This window comes from Urocitellus parryii, chromosome 13 (assembly GCF_045843805.1).
Source record: "Urocitellus parryii isolate mUroPar1 chromosome 13, mUroPar1.hap1, whole genome shotgun sequence".
Taxonomy (NCBI): Eukaryota; Metazoa; Chordata; class Mammalia; order Rodentia; family Sciuridae; genus Urocitellus; species Urocitellus parryii.
Window position 1 is genome coordinate 62,051,029 of NC_135543.1, and position 14,025 is coordinate 62,065,053.

General features: G+C 38.2%; 1 protein-coding gene across 2 annotated transcripts in view; it reads right to left on the bottom strand.

Annotated features, from left to right (window-relative positions):
* Nucleotides 1-14,025, bottom strand: part of Ptpn2 (protein tyrosine phosphatase non-receptor type 2) — an 82,489-nt gene that overhangs the window by 25,390 nt on the left and 43,074 nt on the right. For both annotated transcript variants that reach the window (XM_026401985.2, XM_026401984.2), the window contains exons 4-5: nt 9,741-9,839; nt 5,550-5,684 (exon numbers count right to left, since the gene is read on the bottom strand). In XM_026401985.2, the coding sequence (XP_026257770.2) occupies nt 5,550-5,684; nt 9,741-9,839 (234 nt within the window). The remainder of the gene's footprint in view (nt 1-5,549; nt 5,685-9,740; nt 9,840-14,025) is intronic.

Consider the following 14,025-nt stretch of genomic DNA (forward strand, 5'->3'; position numbering starts at 1 on the left):
GAGGAGGCACAGAAAAAATTAACAGCTAAACATCATCATAATGTCCTGCTCCCAGTGAAAATTTTCAAAATTAGAAGGTAGCTTTCACATTTTGATAACTTTGCCTTTTTCAGTACGAATTAAGACTCCTAAGTCATAAAAGATAAAATACTGACAAAATACAATGTAGAAATTTAAAAAAAAAATTAACTACATATGTTTAGTCACTTTTTTTTTTTTTTTGGAGGATGGCCTTAGGCCTGAGCCTAAGCAACTCCATTTTTAAAATTTTTTACCTTTATTTTATTTATTTATTTTTATGTGGTGCTGAGGATTGAAGTTAGGGCCTCGCACGTGCTAGGCGAGCGCTCTACCACTGAGCCACAACCCCAGCCCCTAGTCACTTTATTTTTAATATCTGTTTTCATAATTCCAAATACACTGTGATCCATAGGTGAAATATACTGAAGATACTAAAAAATTTCTGTTACTATTTAAATGATTTCTAGATTTCAAAACATTTCCTTGTTGTTGTGTGTATGTGTGTGTAAGAGAGATTGAATCCAGGGCTTGCTTGCTGTATGCTAAGTGGGTGTTCTACCACTTAGCATCTGAGTCGCTGGGATTAAAGGTGACTACTACTGCACCTACTCAGCATTCCTTTTAAATTCTAAAATACGTAGTTGGCTTTGGTGGTGCACACCTATAATCCCAGTCACTGGAGAGGTGGAGGCAGGAGGATCCAAGTTCAAGACCAGCCTGGGTGGTCTTTCTCAAAATAAAAAAAATTAAAAGGGCTGGGGATGTAGCTCAGTGGTGGAGTACCCTGGGTTCAATTCCCAGCACCAAAAATGAATGAATAAATTAATAAAAATGACCTAAATTCAGTATACTAAGTGAAAGAAGCCAGATTCTAAAGTCTTCATTTATATAACATTCTGGAAAATGTCATATACAGGAACAAAAACTAGATCTGTGGTTGGTGGGGGCTGGAGGTGAGGGATAGGAATGACTATATGCAGGTAGCACAAGAAAGTCTGAGAGGTAACAGAACTGACCCATGTTTTCTTTATGGATTCATTTAGACAATTGAATACACTCTGAAAAGTCATAAGACTACACACCAGGAAGAGTCAATCCTACTGTAGGTAAACAGAAAAAAAAAAATCTATACATTCTAAATCATGAAGGCTAACTGTAGCTTCCTTTTACAAAACCATAAGTTCACAGTAAACATGGCAATATCCACACAGGAATGGGCCAAAGAGACTGACTCCTGATTAGCCAAGGGATATAGTTAACTGTCATATTTTCCATTAAATGAGGTATAAAATGCCAGTGGGTGTTTTTGACCCCGCTTTTCCCCCTGTTAGCTGCTCTATTATGGCCATCAGCCACTATGCAGAACTAACATGCACTGCAAGACTGGCCTTGGTTCACAAGAGCCTAAACCAGGTCTGGTGTGGACCACCCCAAGTTCCCAGGACTGTGCTCATGTGTGAGTGTATGGCTGTGCTCCCCAAGGAAGGGCCCGATGCTCCCATCCTGCTTATGCTCAACTACTGCATCACTTCCTGGCTCTAAATGCATCACAGTTACCCATGATCTTGAGCAACGGATTTTTTTTTTTTTTTTTAAAACATCATTTTGGCTCAAGGCTTGTGATCTCTCTCTTTTTTCAAATTCTGGTCATGCTGTCTGGGATACTCAAAGTCAGTTCCCAGAAACACTCAACTATTCGTATAATATGGTCTCCCCCTCGCCAAGAGATTTTTAAAAACCAGCGCTTTTCACGCCTTGCAAAACCAGACTGAAGGACATTTTTAAGAGGTTAATTTTGATTAATTTACTCTTACTGAAACAAGATTCAAAGATGCAGCTCAAAAAAAGATATAATTCAGAGTCAACAAAGGACCACAGGAAAGATGAAGACATGCTCACTACTCTGGTATGGAAGTGTTCGTGTGCATGACTGGACCACTCTCCCTTTTTTTCATGCTGGGGGAAAAATATAAGAGGAGAAAAAAGTTGCCCAAGAATAGAGAACTAAAACTAAATCCATCTTTACTCTAAATAAGCTCTATAACTTGGACTTCACAAATTTGACAAAGTCCTTATGTCAAACTCTGGTCCCCTTCTGGTCACCAAGGCACACCAGCTCTACCACTCTGACCTGTCATTTTCCACCTTTCCCTGTGGCTCCAGCTCACACACCCCACCATACCCGTATTACATCCACAGTTACATTTACGTGGTGGTCCTGGTGCAGCCATTCTTTGCAAACTACATCATGTATACTATACCCTGGAACCAAAAAAGTTGCCAGCTTATTGCTCTTTTAAACAAAAAACATTTACATTGTTTGAGGGAGAATTCTCCGTGTAAGGTCTTTGAATGTGGATGTCAAACTTGCTACATTTGGAGACCAAAAAGTTAGGTAGGCATAAGACAATGGGGAGCTGTTGGCTTAGGACAATTTAAGTATATGTCCTTCCTAAAGCCATTCAAATCATAGCTAATATTTACAATAAATATGGAAGACTATAAAATTTTTAATTATTATAAATAATCTACACAGCTCCATGGCCCCAGCCCAATTATTTTCATATTTTATGTATATATCGAAGGTACCAAGATTATGTTTCTAAAAGATTTTCTTTAAGCCCTAGTTCTGTAATCGATAATGGAGTTCATGATATAGTACTTACCTTACAAGGCTGTTGTGAAGAATAAATGAAATGATGTAAAGTTTACCTGCATGTGGTAAACTGGCTATTTCTAAAACAATTATACTAACTGCTTTTGTTGAAATCCATAAACAGCTCCAATAAATTATCAAATCTGCTAATCTTTAACCTCCTCACTGAACTGTTCTTCTAAAACTAAAGACTGACAAAGTGTGCCAGCCCTCTTCCCTAACCTGAGGTCAAATTTGTATTCTCCCTGTCACTGCCTTACTTACTTTTGCCAGAATCTCACCACCAGTGATCAGTACTGACTATAATTCACTGAGAAAGATGGACAGAACTCGCCAGATCAAGAGTGGCAGTATAAGATGGCACAGGGAAAAGCAATGTGCAGAAGCAGAGGCCCCTGGGAACTGACCTCTTTGTGATGTCTAAGTTTGTTAGAAGGAGCAACTGGTACTTGGAGGAAAAAGGCACAGAAGGAGTTGAGGACCAAGTTGGGCGGGTCATGGACTTCTGTACTAGACGTGAACTTTCCTTGATAACTAATGGGAACCAGGGAAGGATCTCTAGAGCACAGAGGGGTCACACCTGTGTTCTAGGACAATCACTCAGGTGTAGTATGCTTAACAATACATTTGGTATGGTGACAGAGGAGAGTATAAACGAAGCAAATATGGACTCTACCCATGGGTGGGGGTGGCAGAAACCTTGTTACAGAGTCAGAATACACACACACACACACACACACACACACACACACACACGCGCGCGCGCATTGAAGAAGCCAGTAAAATTTAAAAAACAGGAAGAAGTGTAAGACTCATAGCTGCTAGGAATGAATGTGTCACAGTTTCCTTAGGACAGACCTAAGTAAGAAATGGGTCACATGGAGATGTTGATGGATGTGCAGAATACAAATAAACAGGCACAAAAAAAAGGAGGACATTCTAGGTGGGATCAATGGCTTAAACTATTTTGAATCAGATCCCAGTTGAGCATCATAATAATTAGACACTCATCCTGTTCTGGGTAAATCTACAGGGACAGGGAAATAGAAGAGTCAGCTTTATAATAGTATTCCTGGAACCTGAGAAACATAAAAGCTGGCCAACAATCTTACGGAAAACAGTGCAGGGCAACTAAAAACAAAGATCTGAATGACAAATAAGTATTCCACATGACCTGATATTTTTAAAGCCCCTCAAAAATATCTCCAAAGCTTAAGTCCAGGAATCCTCTGAGAACACAGATGGAACCCCTTCTTTCAGAGGCACAAGTTGGGATTCGCTCAGCTGTAAGAAAGACACTGTAAAGGGCTTCTGATAAATGGTCTGGCTGCTCATTAGACTGGAGGTCTATAGCTTTGGCCCTAAACTTAACAGTCCTACTCTTGTGGAAGTGGGCCACGTCTCCATGGTTCAGGGAGCTAGAGAGAGGTGTGCAGGCAGCAGTGGGCTACCATCCCCTGCTCTGCTATAGTCTTCCATCACTCCACTGCTCCTCTCAAAGGCCCCGACCCAGTGCAAAGGACACCCAGCAAAAGCTAGTAACTGGGGCTCCCCCTAATGTCTTAGCCACGGCCATGGTGTTGACTGGATGGATATTTTGAGCAACCCTATGAGGCAGACCCATTCTCATCCTCACTTTGTAGATAATAAAACTGAGGAACATAGGTAATTAATGTAACCCAAGTCACTTAGCCAGGGGAAGCACAGTCAGCCTCTAAACTTAAGCAACCTGGTTCTTTAGCAAGTGCAATTCTGCCTCTCAAAAGGAAATGCTACTTCACCCATGGAACAGTTCTAGTTCCTAATCAAAACTGTAAAGTAAAACAAACAGCTGCTATTTGATCATTGTAGAGTTTAAACCCAGGCCAGTCAAAAAGCCCCTTTTATCATACCACACAGGTGCTAATAACTAAAACACAGAGGTTGGCCAACTCTCACAATGGTCTCCACTTCAGAGAGGTGCTTGGGAATGAGAAGGTTCCTTCACAAGAATTGACATCTTTCAAAAAAGTCTCATTCTCTTGTCAGAAGTTAGAGGACCTGAATTTGAGTTTGGTCTGTCACTTATTAGATAGGTAATCTGGCTATAGGAAAAGGGTATTAAAAAGAATGAAGTAAGGATAATAAGAATATTTACCCCATTCAGGTTAAGCACTTACCTAACAATATGTCATTTTCTCAACACTTTGCCACTCGCAACAGTAATCAGTCTCAGGCACTATCTATACTGCAAAGTGCTGCCCCAAGTATTATCCACATGCTTGCCACGAGCTCTCCTTATAGCCCTGGGAGGGGCCATTGCACGTTTCACCTCACAGAGAGAGAAGGCTTGGGAGGCAAAGCAGCATGTGTAGGGCTCACCTCTACTCAGTGGCAGAGCTAGGTTCTGAATCCTGGTTTGCCTAATTCTCAAGCCCTCTCTTACTCCCCAGGGTATTTCTGATACTAGGGACTGAACCCATGGCCGTCAGGGTGGTAGGCAGGCATTCTACTGCTGAGCTATACCTCTGGATCCCAAAGTACTTTTAATAATTTTCAATCCTCAAATATTAACCTGAACTTTGAAATTCTTAGTTCTCGGGTGCCTCAACAGAGTCCTCAGAGTTACTACATACATGATCTAAAATAAAACCAAATGGGTGCCTCAAACTTCAAATCTAATAATAAAGAAATTATATATATATATATATATATATATATATATATTTTGTTTGACCACTGAGCCACATCCCCAGGCCTTTTTTGTTTGAACTCATAATCCTACCTCAGCCTCCTGAGCCACTGGGATTACAGATGTGCCACTGTGCCTGGCTAGAATAATACTTAAAACCACTATAATAAAGTCCAAACTTTTGAGTAAGAAAAGTCTTACATTGATATTTTCTAATTGTAGCAGATGTACTGTATAATAAGACTTCACATCTTCAGACAAAAGCTTCACACTAAATCCTGTTTCTTTAAACAGCATCTCTCGGTCATCTGTTGGCCAGTACTGTGCACATTTAACCTAAAATTGAAAACAGCAGTATATAAGCATTATAAAACCATAAAAAGTTGAAAAGTGAAAACAAACTGCACACATATACTATGTTTTCATGTATCAAATCCTAAGAAGAGTCATCACTATATTTTAATAAGATTGATATTTTATAAAGCAGCTTTCTAAAATATTCCTATAACTTTTAAACTAAAAAAGCCACAAATAAATATCATGTACAAAAATAAAAATAAAATCTGACTTTAGAATTAAAAAACATTTAGTTATAAATGGACACAATATCTTCATTTTATCTTTTAATATGGTGCTGAGGATTGACCCCAGTGCCTCACACATGTGAGGAAAGCACTCTACCACTGAGACACAACCACAGCCCTGAAATCTGTTATTTTTAAAGCACAATAATCTATATTACAACACCACATAGCATTCACTTTCTAAAAGTTATCAAACTATCCCCAAAATACCTTCAAATTATATTGAAAAGGCTTTATTTTGCAAGTATTTTCATAATTATCTATAAATTTGCAATTAATACTACACATCTAGAAATATTACATACATATTTCTACTTACTAAAGTTAATAATTTACTAAAATTTAATCAGGGGAAAGAATCAGAAGATAAGCCTCTTTATTACCTAGAGTGGTTAATATAGGTTGAGCATCCTTTATTGTAAATGCTGGGATGTTAAGTCTTGTTTCAGATTTTAGAGTATTTGCACATACATAATGAGGTATCCTGGGAATGAAATAGAGTCTAAAGGCAAAATTCATTAATGTTTCACATACACCTTACATCTATAGCCTAAAGACAATTTTATGCACTATTTTTAGCTTGCGTGCATTGTAGCTGTGACCCATCACAAGAAGTCAGTGTGAAGTTAATGTTATTTCAAGAAAAGAAAAAAAATATTTAAGTAATATAGGCAAAGAGAATAACAGACTTATAAAGGAACAAAATAAGATGTCTATTTGACAGCAATTTGTAATGTCAAAAGGAAATGAAACAATGAAGCTGAGAAATGAAGTAACATAATTCAAGTTGTTCAAAAGAAAAGCAAATGTTAGCCAAAAATTTGATGCCCGGCCTAACTGACTTCTAAGGGGTTTTGTTTGTTTTGTTTTGTTTTATAAAGTAGATAAACTGTGACAGGTTAAAAAACAAAACAAAACAGAACCTATAAAATATCCAGGAATCCTTCCTTAGCAACCCACTAGAGAAAAAGCATTAGTCAAAATTGGAGAGGCATCAACAAAACTGGTGATAAATGTTAAATACATATAGTTGGTCTTCCCTATTCATGGGTTGCCCACCTAAATTCCACTGACCTTGGATCAAAGATATTCAAGAAAAAAACAACTGTACTAAATATGTAAAGATTTTTTTTTTTGGGGGGGGTATCTTTATTCCCTAAATAAAAAACAGTGTTAACTATTTACACAGCATTGTATTATATTGTTAACGAGTAATCTAGAGATTATTTAAAGTATAAGGAAGGGGCTAGGAAAATAGCTCAGTTGGTTGAGTCTTGCCTAGCATGCACAAAGTCCTGGGTTCAATCCCCAGAACCACGAGGAAAAAAAAAAAAAGTAAAGTATAAGGAAGAATGTGCACAATTCATAAGCAAATGCCACACAATTTTATGTAAGGGATTTAAGCATTGTAGATTTTGGTATCAGTGGAGGATTCTGATACTGATCTCCCCACAGGATGAGGGGAGAACTAAATTTAAAAAGAGATGTAAGGGAGAGACTATAGTATATTATAGTCTCTGACAATGTAGGTTTGTACAACTAAAAAAAAAATAAATAAATAACCTGGAAGAGAATGGGAAAACATTTTTAAAATGTTTAATTAAGCACGTGTAATGGGGGATGGCTGTAATCCCAGTTATTCAGGTTGATGAAGCAGAAATTACAGGCCAGTCTCAGCAATTTACCAAGACACTATCTCAAAACAAAAAATTTTAAAAAGGCACAGGCATGTAGCTCAGTGGGTGAGAACCTGTCGAGCAGGCAAGAGGCTCTCGATTCAATCCATAGTACTGCAATACCTACATGCGTGCACACATACACACAGCAAGCTCAACTATTTTCAGTAATTATTTTGGTGGTAGGGATGATATCATTATTGGGACTCTTATTTTCTGTGTAATATGGTATGAAGTAAATGAGTCTAAAATATTTGGCATCCCTGATATCTTTGAATACCAGGATTCTTGCTGTAAAAAAAAAAGTAGCAGGTTATGATAGAAGGGGTTAAGACAATCTCTGCAGTTCCAAATCTGAGCTAGAAATCTGTGTGAACTCGTCAGACGTACTGTATCTTAACAAACATATTTGTACCTAGTTCTGTCCACTAAAAAGCCTTAAAAACAACCAGCAAGCCAGTAACAATAAACATCCTTATTTTTGTGGTGCTCTTGAAAAAGCATTGCCTTTTAAGAGTAACACAGCTCCTTGGGGAAATGGCTAGCTCCAGATTCAGGAGAGAAAAGTTTAAAATGAGCCTGAAACTGGTAATCATTCCAGAGAGCAAGAAAGCTATAAAAGACCCTTAGTTTTGTGTTAAAATGACTCAGGGTTCAACCTAAAGAGATTTCTGCTAGTCGATGAAGGAATGATCTGATTACCAGTAAGTGCAAAGGAGTGAGATGAATCAAATGTTAAATACATAACAATTCATCCTCTCCTCACAACTGGTCCTCTTTTGAGGATCCTAGAGAATGAACTATTCTGAAAACTGCTTTTTCTATACTGTAAAAAAGTGGTCATTTAACTGGAATAGAAAGTGTTTTTTGTAGAATTCCAACAAAAACAGAACAGGAGAAAAAGAAAAATTACCATTTGTAAGCCATATGAATTAAGGAGGTAAGCACTGGTCAACAATGATTGCTAAGGTCATAAAAAGACAATCAGACACTATAAGTCTCTTGACAAGCAACACTTTATATGAAGGAATCTACCCCCAAACAACTGCACCTGAATCATAAAAATGGTGTCTAACTTCTGATGGTATTCTTATCCTATTAATATAGCAACTGTACTCCAAAATGAAAGGAATGGAACTTATAAATCATCTAGTTTGCAATGCTGTTCAAACTAACAATGTCACCATCACTTAATTTCTAAATGAGTTTGGAGACATGAAAGACCATTATAAAGGGTGATGCTGACACTACTGGAAATCCTGGTTTGTCAGTGCCACTTCAGAGTAAAAACAAATGAAAATCATACTATTACTGAAAACCAGTACCTATGAATTTAGGAAAAAGTAGGCATCAGGTATCTGAAGAAGTAGAACAATACAAAATCTTAAAACTGGGAGAGTCTTTAGTTGATAACAAGTCCCAATTTGCTTGTCTGATGGGAATGTAATCTAAAGCTACAGAAGTCAGAAGCCTTAAAGTCTACCACTCACTGGCACTATGCTTAAACCGCAATCTGAAATTTCAATAAGTTTATATTTGCCCACTTTTATTATGACCTAAGTCAATTATAAATTATAAAGATCAAAAGACCATCATTTTAATCCTTTTGAAAACTTCCAAGATTTTAATAATATCATGAAAATTCTAACAAAGCCTAGGGATTCCAAAGAGCTCCATTATCACCACCAGTTCAGTATTTGTTCCATTACATTTATATCTCAGAGATCAAAGGTCACCAATTGTTTCATAAATATTTAAGGTAAGAAAAGAAAAGGAAGGGCTGGGGCTGGGGCTGGGGCTCAATGGTAGAGTGCTCGCCTAGCAAGTGTGAGGCCCTGGGTTTGATCCTCAGCACTGTATAAACATAAATAAATAAAATAAAGATATTGTGTTCAACTAAAACAAAACAAAACAAGACAAAGGTATTGTGTCCAACTACAACTAAAAAATAAATATTGGAAGGAAGGAAGGAAGGAAGGAAGGAAGGAAAAAAGGGGATACATTACTTCTGGTCAGAAACATCATGATCACCAGCCTTTAGCAACTAAAGCCCAAACTAATGAATACCCTCCATGAAAACCTTTATAAGCTAAAGATCATATGCAGTATACTCAATTGAAAGACTCACTCACCGATTCTTTCTCCACAATTCGGTTCAGCATGACAACTGCTTTGGACTTCTGCTGCCAAACCATGAGCCAGAAGTGGCAGCATGTGTTGGGAAGTGGACCCTGTAAGGACAGAGAGAGAGCAGATCAGGAAAGGGGACCAGAAAAGAACAAGTCTCCATCCAGGCCAAGCTCCCTCAAAGGTACTTCTGGTGTGCCTTGAGTTTAGCCAATGGGGTTGGGTCCTAGTAAATACATTTAAATTCTAAATCCACTTGAATTAAAAAACCAGTCTGTGCTAGTTACGATTTGGGGCACAAATGATCAAAATTTTTCATTTACTTAAGTAAAACAGGAAAAAACTTTGTTTAGGATACCAAGTGGTTTTCAGAGTTGAGGGCTAGAGACTAATGAGTTAAAGCACAATCATCTGCCCCAAGAGACCCAAAGTGAGATACTGCTCCTGATATAGGATTATCACCTGGCTTTTGCTGCCAAAGCTAAACAAAGGTGGCTGTAGTATTCAAGCATAATCTATATGCGAACCAGAGACAAAATCATGACTGAGACCATCTGACTGCTCAGGTTCTAGCTGCAAAGGCTGGAGGCAAAGGAAATATCTGAGAGCAAGAGGCTAGCCAATCAGCCCAAGTCAATTACAAAAGAATCCCCCCCTACAAAGTGGAAATCATGTACATATGCAAATCACTCTGAAACTATCAATCTACAAAAGCACAATATGTTCAGCTTCAATGGCAAAGTATTTGGGAGAGTTAAAAGGAGCAATAGTCCATACTGTAATAATGACACTGGGGGAGAAAAATCATATGTATTTCTAATTACCTTTCCCTTTTACTTAATGATGCTATAGGGCAAAAGGAAAGACAAGTAACAGATGAAAAGGCAATGCCCAAATCATAAATTGTTGATTTTTTGTCAAGGCAGAGATGGATCCCAGGGCCAAGTTAACACTCCTCCACTGTGCTGCAACACAGCCTAATTAATTTCAAATGGGTGAACATTCAAATAAATGGGTTTTATTGTACTCCACATAACTTAACGTGTAATCGATTCACAGGGTAGTATAGTACAGTGGTGAGAGTTAGGGGTAGGAACAGAGGTAGAAGTAGGACACTGGGGGCCAAGGCTGCCCAGAGCTGCAGTCCCACATGTAGTAAAGGGATTCAAATGGCTCTACGCTGAAAGCATCATTAGAGCAGGAATATTCCTAGGCATGTAGCAAATGCTCAATAATTATTGCCTAAGTAAGGAAACTCTATTGTTAACTGTAAAATGTTTTGAACAACCAATAAAAAAAATAAAAAAAATACCAATAATAATAATAAAAAAAGTTATCTAACATTTAGATTTTGCTCTATAATAAACCATCCTAAATCTTGTTTTAAAAAACAAAAAAAAATTATGAGAAACTATAATTTAAAAAAAATTTTTTTTATTTGTAGATGGTCACAATACCTTTATTTTATTTATTTATTTTTATGTGGTGCTGAGGATTGAACCCAGTGCCTCACACATGCGAGGCGAGTGCTCTACCATTGAGCCACAACCCAGCCCAAGAAACTGTGATCTTATGTTTAAGGGTACTCTTCTCACTCAAGGTATGTATCTGTTGCTTTACTTCTAAAGCAAAACAAAAAATACAGCCTAAAGGTAACAAAAAGCAATTAGAAAACCCCCAGTTTGAAGAAAAACACAAAGCAATTCACTAGTGAGGTCATCCCTTAGTGTGCACATACACCCCAACTCCATTAGTGCCTCTGAAGATTAAATAATAAACAGGGAAACAGTTGTGACTGAATTAAGACCAAGCTTTTTTAATTGCAGAGACAAATTTATCTCTCAGCTCTCCCATGTACTCAGAACGCTACTACTCTTTTAAATCTGAAAAGTAGACTTAATATACCAAGGGGCTGATTTCTAAAAAACTACTGCTAATAAAACTGAGAGAGAAATGATTCAATTAACAATCACAAAGAACAATCAGAACAGTGGAAGTAGTGAACATTTGATGTTCTCTACCGTGTCAATTGTTTTCTGAGTAGTACTTTGTTTCATATAATGTGCAGGGTACCAGGGCAAAAGCATAAGGAGGTGCAATCTCAGCCTTCCAGGAAGGAGTGTGCAGAGAGGACTAGCGTCAAGGGCCACAAGGGGAAAGGCAGACTATCAGGTCTGAGGGAAGAAGACGACTAGAAAGGAAACCACAGTGGGGCTACAGGAAGAAGAGATACAGAACATGCAGAATCTGTGATCTAGCCAATCACATCCAGCACAGCCTGGACAACGCGGGGAGGAATCCAGGAAAGAAGAAAAAGCTGGAGACAGGCTTCTAAGTTATCACACTCTTGATGAGTGGGCTCTATCTGGGGGGTCACAAAGTCTACAACTAACCAATGGGGTAGTGGAATGGGCTTCCAAATGCTTACAGAAGGGTCACTATTACTACAGTTACTACAACTGACAAGAAGCAACAACTCGACAAGTAACACCTGGAGCATCTACCAGTGCCAAGCACTGCAGAGTCTCACCACACCCTGTACAGACGAAGAGGCCTGGGGAGGGAAGGCACTTGTCCATGGTAACACTGCATTTTTTTTTTTTTAAGAGTCAGGGCCTCAATAAATTGCTGAAGCTGGCTTTGAACTCGTGATCCTCCTACCTCAGCCTCTGGAGCCACTGGGATTACAGGCATGCGCTATTGCACCTGGCCTCGCACAGCAATCTTTTATTATTTTTATTTTTTAATATTTTGTTGTCAATGGACCTTTATTTTATTTATTGCTAGGCAAGTGCTCTACCACTGAGCCACAACCCCAGCCCCTCACACAGCAATCTTAAGGCAACAGGGTAGAATGACTAAGAGCAGGACCTACTGTGCTGTACAACCTTGGTAAACTTAATGTTCTTGAGTCTCTTTGGATTTCTGCTCTATAAGTATAAGGACTGGGCTGGGGCTGTGGTTCAGTGATAGAGCACTTACCTAGCATGTGTGAGGAACTGGGTTCGATCCTCAACGCCGCAAATAAATAAATAATAGAACCATTAACAACTAAAAAGAAAAGACAACAGTATTTACCATAGAAAGTTGTCCTGTAAAATAAGGCATGTAAAATAAGGAACAATGTTACAAAATTATTTTAACTGGTATTATTTTCACTTTACTAGAATATAAAGTTCATAATGACAAGAGTTTTCAGTAAAGTCTCTTTTACTCAAACAAGGTCTGCCACAGAGTAGGTCTCACTAAATCTGCTGGATGAATGAACAATGAGGTATTGGCACCAGGATCTCAGCAGATACTGGGGGACAGAGTACCCTGTCTTGGGTTTCAGAGGATGAAAACCATGGTCCCAAGAGCTGAAGTGAACTTGGAGGAGAAAAAACTAAGTTAGAAACTGAAGAAAAGATCCATTTTAAGGACTGAGAAAGAACCAATAAATGGTAGAGAGGAAGAAAGGGTTGTGATTAGGGTCATGGGTAACCATTCTTTTCTCTTTTTTCATGTTACTTTTGTCTTAAGTAGAAAGTACCTGGGATTGAACCCAGGGGTGGCACTGAGCCACATTCCCAACCCCTTTTATGTTTTATTTTGAGAAAGGGCCTCTCTAAGTTGCTGAGGCTGGCTTTGAAATTAGGATCATCCTGTCTAAGCCTCCTAAGTCACTGGGATTACAGGTGTGTGCCACCACATCCAGTTAAAGTAAATATTTTAGCTAAAATACTTCTTTATTAAAAAACTTCATGGGGCTGGGATTGTGGCTCAGTGGTAAAGCACTCGCCTAGCATGTGCGAGACCTGGGTTTGATCCTCAGCACCACATAAAAATAAATAAATAAAATAAAGATATTGTGTCCAACTAAAAAAAAATTAAAAAAAAAAACACTTCATGAAAGTACATAAGAAAAACTTCAACTATTACACAAAGGCTGAATGTGGCAAATGAATGTCTTATTCCCAGTACCCAGAAATATCCACCTCTATTGGTGTGTATGTGATGAATCTATTTAACCCATTTAGCCCTATGCTCTGAAAATAAGTTGCAATCAACACATGCAGCTGTATCTTCATGTCTTGTTGGTACTACTCAGGAGTCTTTCTCAATCAGGGTATGCAGCCACTGAGTATTTTACACTGTGTAAATCTCTGCTGTCCCAACAGGTAAAAAGTGGTAGCTGATTACTGGTTTAGATTTGCATTCCATAAATACTTTCCAAATGAAGTATCTTCTCATAGATATGCTACCCTATTTTGTTTTTAGAACTGTGACTTCATGTTCTTTGACAGTTTT